The sequence below is a fragment of the Myodes glareolus genome, chromosome 13, assembly GCF_982192425.1.
Source record: "Myodes glareolus chromosome 13, mMyoGla1.1, whole genome shotgun sequence".
Taxonomy (NCBI): domain Eukaryota; kingdom Metazoa; phylum Chordata; class Mammalia; order Rodentia; family Cricetidae; genus Myodes; species Myodes glareolus.
Window position 1 is genome coordinate 26,535,288 of NC_142038.1, and position 15,236 is coordinate 26,550,523.

At 51.2% G+C, this 15,236-nt stretch overlaps 1 protein-coding gene across 1 annotated transcript; it reads right to left on the bottom strand.

The window, feature by feature from the left end:
• Positions 1-1,599: 1,599 nt before the first annotated feature.
• Il17b (interleukin 17B) lies at positions 1,600-10,818 on the bottom strand. Its single transcript, XM_087896021.1, has 3 exons — positions 10,410-10,818; positions 6,200-6,489; positions 1,600-4,102 (listed from the first exon to the last, which is right to left on the bottom strand). The coding sequence occupies exons 2-3, from the start codon at positions 6,334-6,336 to the stop codon at positions 3,871-3,873; spliced, it is 369 nt and encodes a 122-aa protein (XP_087752147.1). The 5' UTR covers positions 6,337-6,489; positions 10,410-10,818; the 3' UTR covers positions 1,600-3,870.
• Between the last annotated feature and the right edge of the window lie 4,418 nt (positions 10,819-15,236).

The window sequence follows — 15,236 nt, forward strand, 5'->3', positions numbered from 1 at the left end:
TGTGGTGGCTATTACAGAAGCCATAAGACTGGCACCCCAGTAAAACAAATTTTGGCTGAAGTAGAAGAAAAACAAATGAAAACTCCCTAAACAGTGAAGGCCTTACTGGGTAAAACGATTTGAGGCCATGTGCAGAGCACAGGGCAATCCCCGGGTCCCTCTCTCACAGCCAAAGACTGTGTAGTGTCAACAGGTCCCCCATAGGCCGTGTGGACTAGCCCTGCACCAATGACTGTGGCCAGAGAAGGGCCGAGTGCTGATTGGTTGGGCTTCAGACACTGGACCAGTAATAGGGCGATAGAGTAAACCAATTTGCTTAGAATCACAGATTCGAATAATAATCATCTTGGGAGCAGAGGCCTTATCCAAATGTCACGGCTGTGGGGGTACCTATACACCCCCAAATCCTCAAGTTTAGTGACGTCAAATCGTGTGATGGTGTCTTCCAAAGAACTTTGAAATGCAGGTGGTATAGGCTGTTATTGTATGCCTGGTATTGGGCCAGAGGAGCAAAGACAATACAAAACATACTCAGCTGACTCCGCCCCCTTGGGTCCCTCAGGAGAGTATGGCTTAGACCCAGGGCAGGTCCTTCCCTGGGCTGGGACTTCATGCTAAGGCTAAGCTGGCTGCGCTTCAGAGCCCTCCTTTGCCTGAATAGGCAGGCCTAAACAGCTCCAAACCAAAACCACTCTCAATGCCCTGAGGCCTGTTTGCCCAAGCCTTCAAGTTCATCTCATGGTCTCATCATTAGCAGGACAGATCCCAAAAAGGGGACCACAGGCCAACTGAAAGCATCCTGGGGCCCACCTTGCCTTCTCAAGCCAGAACAGACATTCCCTGCCCAGGCCTAGAGAGGCCTGTGAGTCTGACCAGCAACGCAGAAGGGCACCACCCTTACCGTCTGTAGTCCACAGTATAATGAGTACTTAAAAGCCTGCACACAGGGCTAAGAGCATCACTCACTCATAAAAGCCCTGCCTAGCATGCTCAAAGCCCTGAATCATCACATCACTGCCTGTAATCCCAGCATTTGGTAAGTCAGGCAGGAGGATCAGAAGTTCAGGGTCTTCTGTGGCTACATAGTAAGTTTCAGGCCAACCTGGGCTACATGAGTCTGTCTAGGAAAAGAAAAGAAAAGAAACCCACAAAACTCTACACAGATATTCTACTTTGTAGAGCAGATGACCTGAGCTGTCTTTGGGGCTAGGGTGCTAAGGAAGGCCTTGCTCCCACCCACCCATGAAGCAGCGCTAAAGGAAGTAAGGAGGCAGACAGTAGGTCCCCTGGAAGCCTCTGCATTTTCTCTATGTCATGTTCTAGGAAGTGTGTATTCAGCTTTAGACCCAAGTAAGTTTCTAGATTCCTTATAGACTCACTTTTCCCAAGGCCTGAGCTAAGAGACCAAGTTTCAGGCCAGCAAGAGGGTCAGTAGACTAAGACAAGCTGGCAAGCCTGAAGACAGTTCAACCCACAGGGTGGAAGGAAAGAACTGACTCCCAGAAGTTACCCTGTGAGTTTCACAAGCGCATGTGATATGCGTTTGTACGTACAGTCTTTCTTCCTCTCTTGCTCTCTCACTCAAAGAAACAAACAAACAAAAACCCTTTTTTTAAAAATATTATTTTTATTGTGTATACAATATTCTGTCTGTGTGTATGTCTGCAGGCCAGAAGAGGGCACCAGACCCCATTACAGATGGTTGTGAGCCACCATGTGGTTGCTGGGAATTGAACTCAGGACCTTTGGAAGAGCAGGCAATGCTCTTAACCGCTGAGCCATCTCTCCAGCCCACAAAAACCCTTTTTAAGAGAGGCTTTTACACATTTAAGTGCCAGGATTGTAAAGACTGGGCAAGAGCCTGGAGATAGTGAAATCTCATCCGCTCGCTTCAGATAAGGAACCAGCAGTAGGGAAATTTTTCACCTTGTATAACAAGCGTATACTAAGCATCTCTAAGATTCTAATGCACCCTCTATAAGGATGACCCTTTCTCGCCAAGAAGAGGGCTTCCTCCTGCCTACACTACCCATGCTCCCCCAGGACTCCCGCAGCTCACCTTCTCCCACAATGACTTCCAGTAAAGCCTTGGAAATTGTTGTACCCATCGCATGGGCCTATGACCCAGAGAGCACAGGGCTTGGAGGATAGATAACTCAGTGGTAAAAACAACTCCTTAGCATGGACAAAGCCTGACTTTGATACCCTGCCTTTTGGGGTACACATAGATCCAGAGCACATCTGTGGGAGCCTTAAAGACAAGCAACCCCTACAGACGTGGCTGCTAAAGGGATCGGCATGAGCTGGCACGTGGAGTCGATTTTCCATGTGTCTGGAACCAGGCCAAAACTTCCCAGGGTAATTTTAACCAGTATACACTCTACAACAATACCAAAAAAGGTAAGTTACTTTCCAGCCCAGACAGGCACATACCTAACCATTGGCTTTTCGTGAATTAGACAATTAAAGCATTCCACGCTGAAGCTATTGTACATACACGGGCTCAAGCAGCTGAGTGAAATGTTCCCACAGTGGGCTATTGACCCTTTGTAGGATGTTAGCTCTAACGTGCTAGCTCATCTCACCCACAGAAAATAGCCCAAGCCCCTCACAGCTGTCCTGGGGGAGGTAAGGTATTTTTAGAGCCCAGGACAGCTGATTGGGGATTTGCTGTGGGATTAGAAGGCACAGGGGGGCAAGATTCAATTACAAGGGGAAAGAGCTAGTATCAGGGCAAGACCCGGTATGGGCTTTAGGATAACCCCATGTTGCCGGGGTTGGTCAGTAGAATGTTTTGATGTGACCCGGTGGTTCTCCAAGTGCGGTCACAGATGGCAGCATCGGCACCCCCACAATAGTGGAGATTAAAAGAAGCCACAGCACTCAAGTGGAAAAATAGCAAACCCCACCTAAGTCAGCGCCTCTGAGTACTGAGCCAGAAGTCTGCCTGGACAGACTGACATTTTGAGGGTCGCAGATACTGGTACCCAGTGCTGCAGAAAAGTGGCCGGGTGAAAAATGGCCTATCTAGTTTGCCTTGCATCTCTTGGGTGTTTAAAATCAGACTTCCCCTTCCAGAAAAAAAAAGAAGAAAAGGAGGAGGAGGAGATGATGATGCTGATTTTAGGACCTCTTGGGCTACCAGAGACCCTTTAGAGGGAGGTTAGGTCTGCTCTGCAAAGAACCCTGGGGCTAAGGGCAACCCTTCCCATCTGTGGCAAGGGTCATAGCCACAGCATCCAGGAGAGGCTGAGCCCTAGCTTGGCACTGCAGAACCTGGAGCCGCTTCTTAGGACTGTGTGTCTTAGTAACTTGAGTTAGCTGGGTAGTGTATTGGCTTATGACAGCCGTGTTCCAATTATACAGCTGCGACAGGGAAGAGAGCAGAGGAAGTCTGCCACCATCCCAAGAGATAGAAATGGACGCAGTATTCGTTTCCTGAGTCTCATGTATCCGAGGCTATACTCATACCCAAGGGTGGCCTTGAATTTCCTGACTTACCCACCTCCAGACTACTGGTATTACAGATGTGCACCACCCTGTTGGTTTTATGTAGTGCTAGAGATGGAACTCGGGACGTCATTTGTGCTGGGCAGACTCTTTAACTGAAGAGTTAAATACATCCCCAGCCCAGCATTTTCTAATAGCCCGATTCACTCTTGAGGGCTGAGTCCTGGGAAATGCTCACTCAAACTGATCTGCAATTTGTTTCCCAGGGATATCCAACCCGGACACAATTTCAACTTCCTAGTCACAAGGAGCAAGCCCAATGCCTTCCATTACAAAGGACAACGTTTACTGTTTATCGGCCTTACAGGAACACAGTGGGTGCGGGGAGGGAGGAGTCGCAGTGGCCACTGGCTTGGTGGCTCAGAAGATGCAGGTGCAACCCACCGCGATGGTCTCCATGACGACGCGGTGACGGCAGGGCCCAGGGCGCGGAGGTGGCGGACAAAGGCGGCGGCGCACTGGCACCTGGCTGAACACTGGCACACTCACCATGCTGCGGTCCTCCTGCATGGTGAAGGGGTTCACGCAGCCCAGACAAAGGCAACGCGCCTCGGGCAAGTCTGCAGGAATGCGGCTGGGGTCGTGGTTGATGCTGAGGGAAGAGAGAGGTGGTGGGAGAGAGCAGGGTGAGCGCCACCAATAACAACAAAGGGAGCTGCTGAGTCATCCCCAGGGTGTCCTATGGAGTTAGGGTTAGGGCTAGTGACCAGGATGTGTTGTAATCAACTTTGTCTTCCCAAAAAAAGGAGACCCCGATTTGGAAGTCACCGCTAGTCAGGTTCTGTCACCACTGTGTCCCCAGCTTCCTCCTTTTACCCAGTAAGATCCCACGGGGACCATGGAAAAACCTAAGCCTTCCCTCTTATCTACCCTATTTTTATATTGTGGGGAATTAATCTACAGGGAGAAAATGTTCACAAGTGGATGTAGAATCTGCATTGGAAGAGGATCTGGGCCTGTATTCTATTGTTTTACTGAACCTCAGAGACTCAACAAGTTTTAGGGTGTTGTGGTTTGCTTTGGATTGATTCGGTTTTTCCTTTATTCTTTGTTTGGTTTTGTTTCGTGGGTTCTGTTTGCTTTTTGTTTTTGAGACAAGGTCTTGTTTTGTAGCTTAGGGTGACCTCCTGCCTGGAATCCTCTTGCCTCAACCTTCCCCGTGCTGAAATTACACCATGCTCAGCCCAACAAGTTGTTGATTTTTTTATTCTATCATCTATCTATCTATCTATCTATCTATCTATCTATCTATCTATCTATCTATCTTCCATTTATCTATCATCTGTCTGTCTGTCTGTCTGTCTATCTGAGACCAGAGGAGTCCTTACAAGGAGCTAGAGGACACCTTGTGGGAGTCAGTTCTCTCCTTCCCAATGTGAATTCTGGAGATTATATTTTTATATACATACAATGTTTTTGTTTTGGTTTGGTTTGGTTTTTGGTTTTTCAAGACAGGGTTTCTCTGTGTAACAGCTCTAACTGTCCTGGAACTTGCTCTTGTAGACCAGGCTGGCCTTGAACTCATAGAGATCTGCCTGTCTCTGCCTTCCAAGTGCCGGGATCAAAGACGTGCAGCACCACCTCCTGGCTCACATACTGCGTTAAAGGCAAATCGGTCTTAGACTTGAGACACTCATAGTGAGATCCTTCTGAGGTTGTCCCAGACCTAGAATATCTTTCTTCTCTGTCTCGATTTCCTCCTCAGTTAAACACGAATGAGAGGTAAGAGAATTTAGACCTAGGACTATCCGGTGTCAGTCACCTCATTTTGCTTGGGAGCTCCTTGGAAATCAACTTGAAGTCTCCTGAATGAGCCTACAGTTTTACAATCTCCCTGACTGGCACCCGGGCACAGTCAAGTAGGAGCAAGATGTGGTCTGAAGGCCCTTTGCTGATTGCACTGTCATAGTCCAAGGCTATGCCGCTCAACGCAGTAGCCACTGGCTACATGCTCTGGCCTAAATCTGAGTCAGTCTATACTAGTCCTTCAGTCTCATTCCAGCGGTTCAGTAGTCACCAGGCCACCGCAGTGGACTTCATCCCAGGAAGTTCTGGCCAACAGTGCTATTCTAGAGTCTTAGGGATATCAGCTGTGTAGCCAGCAAAGCTCTGGGCTGTGTTTGTGAGTGAGCTAGCTAGTTCTTCACTTCATCAAATCCATGTACCTTGGGCCTCTTCTGCACGCTGACCTAGGGGGTGGAGATGGACACACAGACGTTGCCTCTGTAACCCAGGGCCACAAAGTGTTCCCCAAGTCAAAGCAGGGGGCCATGTGCCCTAAGCATGGATAGGCAGGTGAAACTCTGTGATCCTAGGGAGTCTGACTGGGTGAACACGGGAACCCTGAGGTGGTTCTGAGGCAGATTTTAAGAAGGCACCTCTCTAATGTGAAAAACGTGAACGTAGCCAGCAGACATGGACCACCATGCTGGACAAAGTACTTTAGAAGCCCTACATTTGGGACCCGGAGGATAAAAAGGCAGAACTGTGTATGTCTATCTGTGTATAATAGCCTGTGAAGTACATGCCACCATTACTCCCACTGACAGCTGGGGAAACCGAGGCTCAGCAAAGCTATTCAACTGGCTGAAAGATGCAGAAGAGGGATTAAAATTCACCTGAATCCCAGGTCTTGAACACAGTGCGTGGGACAGCGGAAACGGTGGCCTGCTGGGCCCAGCCCACCTACCTGTATCCCCAAGGAGACAGGCTTCTCTTGTTGGACAGCCACAGCTGCAGGTTGACCTCGCATTTCCTCTTGGCAGTCTCCGAGCTGTTCCTCAGCTGAGCTACCATCTCCCCAAGGTTCCTCTCATATTCTTCCATTCGAGCGTAGGGCTTTCCGCGAGAGACCAGGTCCAGCGGCACCTGGTGAGGCCCAGGGGCCAAGGGGCCAGGCCGCCCTTGCCCCTTCCTTTTGCCTTTGGTGTTTCGGGGCTGGCTTGACCCCAGGAAGATAGAGACGGCAAGAAGGAGCAGCTGAGAAAGAAGGCTATTGGTCAGAGGCCAGAACCAAGTCTCTCTGGGCCAAGGCTTAGGATTAGGGCAAAGAAGAGAGAGGTCTCTGTGTTGGCCACCTTGTGTATGGACACTTGTGCTGGGCACTGATGACACTCCCGCATCTTGAAGTCTTTGAAATCAGGTACCTCTGGAAAATCCCCCTGCCCACTCTAGTTACTCAATCTGCAGACAGCTCCACCGCCTCCTAACTGGCTTTCCTAAGCCTGCCTGGCTCCTAACCAACTCACTGTATCAAGGCCAGTGGCGGTCATTGAAAAGCGTTTCTGACATTGCCACCTTCCCCCTTAATGTCCTTCCTGAGGCCCTCTGGGGGCCAGGATCTCCTGTGTCCCTTCTGGCCTCCTCTGCATTGGTGCTCACCATGTTCCTTGCTGTGGGAGGGACTTTGCACCCTGCCCACCAAGTCCTGCCTTTTCCTTCCACCTTCTGAAAACCTTGCCCAGCTGTGGGCTCTAGGTCACTGCCTCAGCATTGCTTCTGGACACCTTGGAGTCGCCGCACCCCACATGTCCCTAACACATCCGCAGTTGTACTTGGATATATAATTCTTTGATATCTCCTTAGCTGCTCCCCCCAGGGACAGACTCCCTTCAAAGCATCTCATCTCATCCCCTGTGCCTGCGTCTGCAGAGTGAATAGATTCCACCACCTCGCCTGCCCCCGGACCTCAGGGACCTCCATGCTGTTAACTGTGGGGGGCAGAGCAGAAAGGTAGCAGGAGTGGCAAGGGCAGGCCATGGCTGGGGAGCAGGGCTCTCCCTTGGAGCAGCAGGGAGGCTGGGCCCAGCTTCTCTGGAGACTCATCAATGGACTAAGAAGGAGGATTCGTGAACAGAAGCAGCCTAATGTCTTCCAGGGACGTGGAAGAGGGAGAGGGGGTGTTGAGCCGCCTATAGGCTTTGCTGAGAGGAAATGAGTTGAAACAGAGTGGGCGAGAAGGAACACTGCATGGAGCTGGCGGAGCTGGCGCGTGGTTCCTGTAAGGCTTCATTTCCAGATCTCTCTCTCTCTCTCTCTCCCTCTGTGCCACACACACACACACACACACACACACACACACACACACACACACCACCCCTCCACCTCAGCACCAGACAACGTACCTCACCCTATTCCAGCTCACTGTTTCTCATTCCATTTCTGAGTCTTACCAGACTCTGTGCCTTCTCTGCACCTTGGCCCACGGGGGGAGAGGGGGTGAGAGGGGGAGCAGGCCTGGTTTATCATCCAGGCTACCCAGCAAGCCTTAGAAACAAGTCCCAGCCTAGCCCCTCTTGGCAGAGCCACTTGCTGGCCTAAAAGCCACAGCAGTGAATCAGGTTGCTAAATTCTTCCCTTTGGTCCCCATGTTCTGCAGCAGAAATAGTTCCCTCACTGCAGGCCGTCTCGGGTGAGCTGCCCACACGTTCCTCAACTCACCTTGCAGGGGAAACAGATCAAATTCAACATCCCCTCCCTCAGTTTCCAGATGGGAAACAAAGACAGAAGGATTTGCCCAAGATCATGCACGCTGCCCAGATCCCAGAAGCCTGTCTGGAAAAGCTCTAGCGCCCGAGTCTGCCCAGATCGCCCGGGACACTTCCTCCTGAAAGAGTTCAGTGTGACCAGGCTGTGCCCAGAGCTGTAGCTCAAGCCTTAGGCCATGACTGCAGCCTGAGACCAGGCTCTGTTTCTCTCTGGGCCTGGAGGAGAGGACAGAGCTGGTCCCTGCAGATTCCAAGGCAAACACAGGCAGCCATTAATCAATGGGGGAAAGAACAGCTACAGAGAAGGGAGCACCACGTACCAGGCTGTGTGGCCAGTTCATCCCACCAAGCCCAGGCAGCAGGCCTGCAGCTGCCACCGGCCAGGAACCCCAGATGCCGCAGAGAGAGAATAGCAGCAACAGGATGGACTGAGGCAATTATAGCTCCACGGGGGGCTGCTGGGGGGTGTGGGTGGGTGGGCTCACTGTCAGCTGGGAGCCTTGGGCCCCCAGCTGGCTGGGTCTTAGCAGCACAGTGGCAGGCGGTGAGGGGTGTGGGGGTAGGCCAGGAGCCAGGCCCTGAGGTGCCCAGGGGCTGTTGACCGAAGGACAATGTCCTGTGTGTCTGGTGGGGCCCTGGCTGATGGCACCTCCGCCTGTGGCCTGCGGCCGGCTGACCAGCCAGCACCCACAGCGCCAGTTAAGACAATCAGCTTCGTTTGCTTTGGGGATGGCCAGGGGGAAGGGAGGGAGGAGGATGGGCTGCTGGTTGGTCAGAAGAGAAAATGTACTGAGACTGTCTTCTTGGTCCAGGGCCAGACAGTACTATCTCCCAAGGAAACCGCCTCAGGTTCTCCAACCAGCCTCAGGTGAGCTCATATCTAGTTACAGGCGGGGAAACTGAGGACCGAGCAAGAAGGGAATTGGCCTGGTATTCCACAGTGAATTAGCAGTGTCAGCGCTGGGATTTGGGCCTGGTTCTGATCCAGAACTCAACATGCCTCCCTACACTGTTTGTGTTGGGATATTTTCTGCGCAGTTCTAGCCCTCCGTGAACAGGTCTCCGAGTCTGTGTGCTCTACCCAGGCCAAGGTACAGATACCGAAAAGCTTCATGGGGTAACATTTGCCATCTTGCATGAGAGATCTCCCCTTTCGGGGCCTATCCCCTGTCTGACCACTGTTTATGACCTTCCTTCTCTCTCAGCCTCGTTCCATTCTCTCTATAATGAGAGTCACGTCCCAGGAGTAGCAGCCCCTGCTGATTCCTACTTACTGTCTACATCTGTTTCCATATCTCTCGAGACTGCTACAAAGAATAAAGAAATAGGCCATGTCATAGCTGACAATGCTTGGCACAGAGTGAGCGCTCAATAAACACTTTACTGTTTATTATAAAATGATGCTGTAATGATTATAATTATTACGTTTCTTATTATAAACAGCAGCTGTCTTAGTATTAGGGCTCATGGGTCTTTTACACCTCTCCCTTGTACCCCTCAAACCAACCCTGCTGTCTGAGACACTGCATGCAGCCTTCCTAAAGAGGGTTCCAGCTTCATCAGCTCAGGTGACCCAGGGTCCATGGGGCCCCAAACGCTAAACTGACAGCCAACCCTCTGTGGCTAAGGCCACTCACCTTGAGTGAACGGTCAACTGAAAGTGAGCGAGCAGTAAATACACTCCCTGGGGGGTGCACAGGGGTGGGGGCAGCAGAGGAGGAAGGGGTGGGCCAGCTCCCCTGTCTTGTCTTGCTGAGGGCCAGTCTTGGCCATTTACAAGAACTAGGGAGGGGAGGAGGGCAGGGTGAGAGGCTCCTGAATGTCACAAGATTAATCTGTGCAGGGCAGGTTTCCACAGCATAACTGAGGAGCTGGCTGGGGCGTGAGCTCCTCGAGAGATACCACCATATTTGGTCAAATACTAGACAGGGCTCTGTGCTGTCCTTGGAAACTCCAGAGGGCGGGAGACTCTGAAAAATACCTCCTTGGGCAGCAAGCCCCCACCCCCAGCCTTGGCTGTCCCAGCCCCTCTTATAACAAACGAAAGGACCTGGCTGAGGGGTGAATGGAGGCAGCCTAGCTAGTTCTTTGCTTTCTTCTACAGCTATCGAGGGGCCCACGATAAGGTGAGGAGATTGAAAAATATGTACTAGGATATGGAGGTTCCTCTGCCTTTCAGAACCCCAGAAATATCCATCCTATTACTTGCTAGTACATGGACCCTTCCTTCTGATCCCTAAGGACGAAACGCAGCTAATAGAGATTCCCAAATAACAGAGTCTAGTAGTGCACGCTGTGGTGGCATCGCATGTGAAGTGGAAGCAAAAGGACCAGGGGTTCAGGGACCGCTTCAGCCACACATCATATTCAAAGGCCAGTCTGGAATACAAGAGACCTAGTCTCAGAACATACCAAGAAGAGAAGGTGGGTGTCGATCCATTCCCAGGGGTTTAGTCCAGAGATTTGGGCTCAGGAAACCCAGGAGTCTTCATTTTTAATACAAGCCAGTCTGGAAGCTACAGAGATCCTTGCTTCTCATGTAGCCCACGCCCCATCCAGCGCTAAAGTTCAGAGAGGATGGGCCTTCCCAGGTTCGCAGGGGCTTTCCCAGGCTCACACAGTATTTGTGCTGGATCCAGAAGTAGAACTATCCCCCTGGTTCTACCCACTGGTCCTCCCTCAATGCTTTATACTAACAGCCTTGGGCTAGGCTGAGCCTCCTTGTAGTCTGTAGTGGACGGAGAAGCTAGGTCAGTACTTCTGAGAACTCATGATTGCTTACAATGGGCCCCAGGGACAGCAGAGTAACTGTCACCAGTTTCCCCATTCCTGGACTGTCTTGAACCAGAAAGGCGCCGCTTCCTACAGCTTTGACCTTGAGAAACCACGGTAGAGTCATTGATTGTCCTGGAGTGATGTCTAGAGTGTAGACCTGTGGAGCCCAGTCTCAGAGTTTGATGCAAGGCCAGAAAGGAAAGTGAAGAAACCAGGAATTGAGGTCTCCATCTGCCTCGTGTATGAGGATGGAGTCCTTGGGTCTTCATGAATAAGGGTTGGAAGCACCTGTGAAGATGCACGGATGGGCAGCCAGCGGTAGCAGGGATGCGGAGATCCCAGGCACCTCTACTACAGACCTGCCGGGAGCCTCACTGCACTCACCACTAGATGGCGCCAACAGAAAGCCAAACAGCCTTGAAGAGCAGCCCGCAGCCCGGTTCCTTCCTCTTGGAGTAGCCGCTGAAGCTGCTAAACCGGAGCTCGGGCGTGTGTGCAAGGCCTGTGCCTGCCCTGGCTTCCCAGCAACAGTGCTGTTGAGGAGCAGTGTTAAAGGTGTCTTCCACATCAGAGCAGGCATGGCCAGTGGAGGGCAATGACTGAGTGTCTTTCCTTTTTCTCCTTTGGGGGTGGGGGATGGGATTAAAGACAGGGTTTCTCTGTGTAACCATGGCTGTCCTGGAACTTCTCTGTAGACCAGGCTGGCCTCAAACTCACAGAGATCAACCTGCCTCTGTCCCCGAGTGCTGGGATTAAAGACGTGTGCCTCCACCTCCCATCTGTGACTGAAAGCTTCTATCTGCTGACCCCAAAGTACCTGCTTCCTTTCTTTGGGCATCTACTATGTACTAGGCCTTTAGTATCTGAAACACGGTATCATAGTCTCAACAAATAGTAACTGCAAGCCTGGGGCAATAGTTCAATTGATAAAAATGCTTGCCACATAAGCATCAGGGCTTTGGTTCAATCCCCAGAAACTAAGTGGAGAAGCCAGGAGTGTTGAAGTTCACTGTGTACTCTAATCCAGTGTTGGGGAGGCAGAACCCAGCAGATCCCTACAGCTTGCTGGCCAGCCAGCCTAGCCTACTGGGAAAACCCTTAGCCAATGAGAGAGCCTAGCTCAAAGACACAAGATGAATGGCCTCTGAGGGATGGCATCTGAGTTTGTCGTCTGGCCTCCTCCACATGGACCCGCACACATGTGCACATACATGCATATATGAGTTAAGAGGAGGGCATCCATCAGTAACTGGGTGTTGGGCAGGCGCTAACTCCTCCAACTATGTTGGTTCATGGGAGAATCCCAACACACCTGTAGTGCAGTCACACTTTACTCTCTATCGAGACTTGGGGAATCTGAGGCTTAGGACTTAACTATTTAAGTTTAAGTTAAACTTAGTCTACTTAACTATTTGCCCAAAGTCACAGAAAACACAAAATAAGTTTGTTTTACCCCTACATCTCCTGCTGCAGTGCAGGTAGAAGACCCTGCCCCTGAAGGGGAGGACTGCCTATCAAAGGGGATCTGTAACACCTCAGCCTCACCCAGCATTCTCGAACAACCCAGATGGGGCAAGGTGAGGAGCTCAGGAAAGGAACTACATACAGTTCTTGGGAGATGGAAAGCTCCCCAGCCCAGGGGCGGTTTAATTATAACATTTCTGGCACATAGAAAGCACCCGCTAAAAATGTGATACATTCAATCAAACCAGTTGTAACGCAGGATGGCGATGCTGGAACTCAGGATGAAAGGTGGGCGCTATGGGACCTAGAGGAGCAGGGATGTCCTCCAGGGTAGTGAAGACTCCCACAGGTTGATGGGTTTTAGTCTTGATCCTCTCTTCCTCATCATAGCTGTGTGACTTTGGGGAAAGAGTTGGTTTATCTGATCCTTTGTTTCTTCTGTACAATAGAGATAATGATTTGGGGCTGGGCTCAGGTTGTTGGAATGCTTGCCCAGTTGGCACGAAGTCCTGGGTCCAATCTCTGACACGGCACAAACCAGGTGTGTTGGCTCGTGCCTGTAATCCCAGCATTCAGAAGGCAGAGGCAGGAGGATTAGAACTTTAAGGCCATTCTCAACTGCATCATAAATTTGAGGCCAGCCTAAGCTACCAGACACCTTGTCTCAAAATAGTGAATTTTCAATGGGTTACTGTAAGCATCAAAGAAGAATGCATCCTACGGTGCTTTGTGCCATGCCTGACAAACGCGAGCGTCCAGCTAGTGATAGCAGATATTGGGATTGCACTTATTAAGATAAGCTTTAACTTGGGCTTCCAAGGGTGCCTTTGGAGTATTCCTAAGTAGAAATCCGGCATTATTGGGTGGGGATGAGGCGAGAGCCAGTGGAACAATACAGAGGTTTCTCTCTTCAATGTACACACTCCAGAACTTCAACCAGGCCAGGAGGCCCCAGACCCCGATCCAGGGGGTCTAGTTAAGGCAGGAGGAGGCTTATGGGCTCTTTTACTGGCAAGAGCCCCCAAAGCGCATCCTTCCAGGAGGTCCTGCCTCCTCTGCCATGCTGTTGTCCCCTCCCTCCTGGGTAGGAATCCTTCTCCCAAGCCCTTATTTGCACAAATGCCTGCCTCACTGCTCACTCCAGAGTCCCAGCCAAGAGGGTCTATTTTAAGCTCCAGAGACAGGAACATTGTTGGTGGGAATAGCCCTAACCAGCCGGCTCCCAGTTTTCAAAAAAGGGAAAGGCTGGGTGAATGAGACGTGTAGAGGGGCAGCCACATCAGCAGGACCCTGGGCCCAGGCCAGTCACTAGCATCTGCACCCCAACGGGTGGATGTCAAGCAAGTGTGAGCTGGAGTCGGTTCTCAGATGACCGACTCCGAGATGCCCGTCGGCCAGTGTCCAGCACTGACAATACCAAGGCCTTGCTTCTAGGCTGCAGATTGACTGTGTGTTCTGCTTTGTGTCCCAGCGCTCGCCATCCAAAGACATCGCCACAGGCGGGGACACCTTGCCAGCTCTTCCTGTGTAGGGTCTTCGCTGGTGACCTCCCTGCCTTCCAGAGACATTCTTCTCTCAGGATACACATTCCATCTTTGACGTAACAGACACTTTTTACGTGTCTGGCCTCATTGGGCTGTTCTCGTAAATAAGTTCCTTGTGCATTTTCATGATCTATTCTCACTCTTTGATTTTCACGAAGACTATTATTTAAATCCTAGACTTTGAACCAAAGTAAAGGACCCCAGCCCAAGGCTGGGAGGGAACAATGAAAATGAGGTCATCTGTGTGATATGCCCACCAGTGTGCCATGAACGGCCTAGCTACTGTTTGCTTGCACATATTTTGTTCTTAGCTCTGTCTGATCACGTAGCACAGCATAATTCTAGTCAGTTCAGTTCTAAAACCTTGTAGTTCCCAGAGAGACCTCAAAATAGAAGTAACAACCCTAAGGAAGAATGGGCCCCCATGTGCTTCAGCCAAGAGGCAAGAAGCCTGGCTGGAGACACTGTGTAAGACAGGTAAGGGATCAGCCTCCCCAGATTTTAGAAGCTCCCAGCATGGAAAAGTCCTGATCGTCTGTACAGGCCCTGGGACCTAATAAACATGGCCCAGCTGCCTGCACTCACTCAGGCCTGGGCAGGAAGGAGCAGGATATAAACAGCCTGCGTGCATAGTCCCGGCACCGGGCCGCCTGCTCACCCGCACATCCGCACCTCAGACCCAGGGGATGTTTATAATCTGCTAGAGCCTCCAGGACTCTGACGCCCAAAGTCACCACTCAACCTCCCCCATTCCTGGGTGGGTCTGTGTCTCTTTGGAGTCGGAGATCCCACTACCCAGCAAAGAAAGGAAAAAAAAAAAAAGGAACGAGAACAGCCTCACAGTTCAAGCCCAGGGAAAGGGAACTAGCCAGGCTGTAGGCACAGGGGAAGAGATGGGCCAGTCAGCATCTTGCTGGCTTACAACAAGGAGTCTTGGAGTGATGTGGGCTAGAGTGAAGGGCTGTGCCTTCAGCAGTTCAGATTTAATAGTAGGCCCTAGCTGCGGAGATTGGTACTAAGCTGTTTTATTAGAGGTGGCTCTGTGGTGGGGATCTGGGGGCGTATGGCCCTGAGGGTAGTGTCTCAGTGTCTTTCTGCGGTTCCCAGTGCCATCAGGGAGCTCTGCTTCCAGGCAGTGGGTGTATTTTATTCGCCTGCGCTGGAGAGCCTGGGGCCAGGATGACCATGCAGATTTGCTCACATTCTCCCCAAGGGCAGCTCACAACCCACCGCAGGGAGAAGAGACAACTCCGAACACAATCTTTTACCTACCCCTGGGCAAGGAGCCTTGATAGCCATTGCCAAGGCTCCTGCCCCATCCTCCTGACCTCCAGAGAGTTCATAGGTGTTTAGTGTTATGACTCGCAACCCAGTCTCCCTGGCTGTGTGGTCTGTATAGTCTGGAGGAAACAGTGATGGTTAAATGTAATCTCCAGCTAGTGAGCAATGCCCTTTG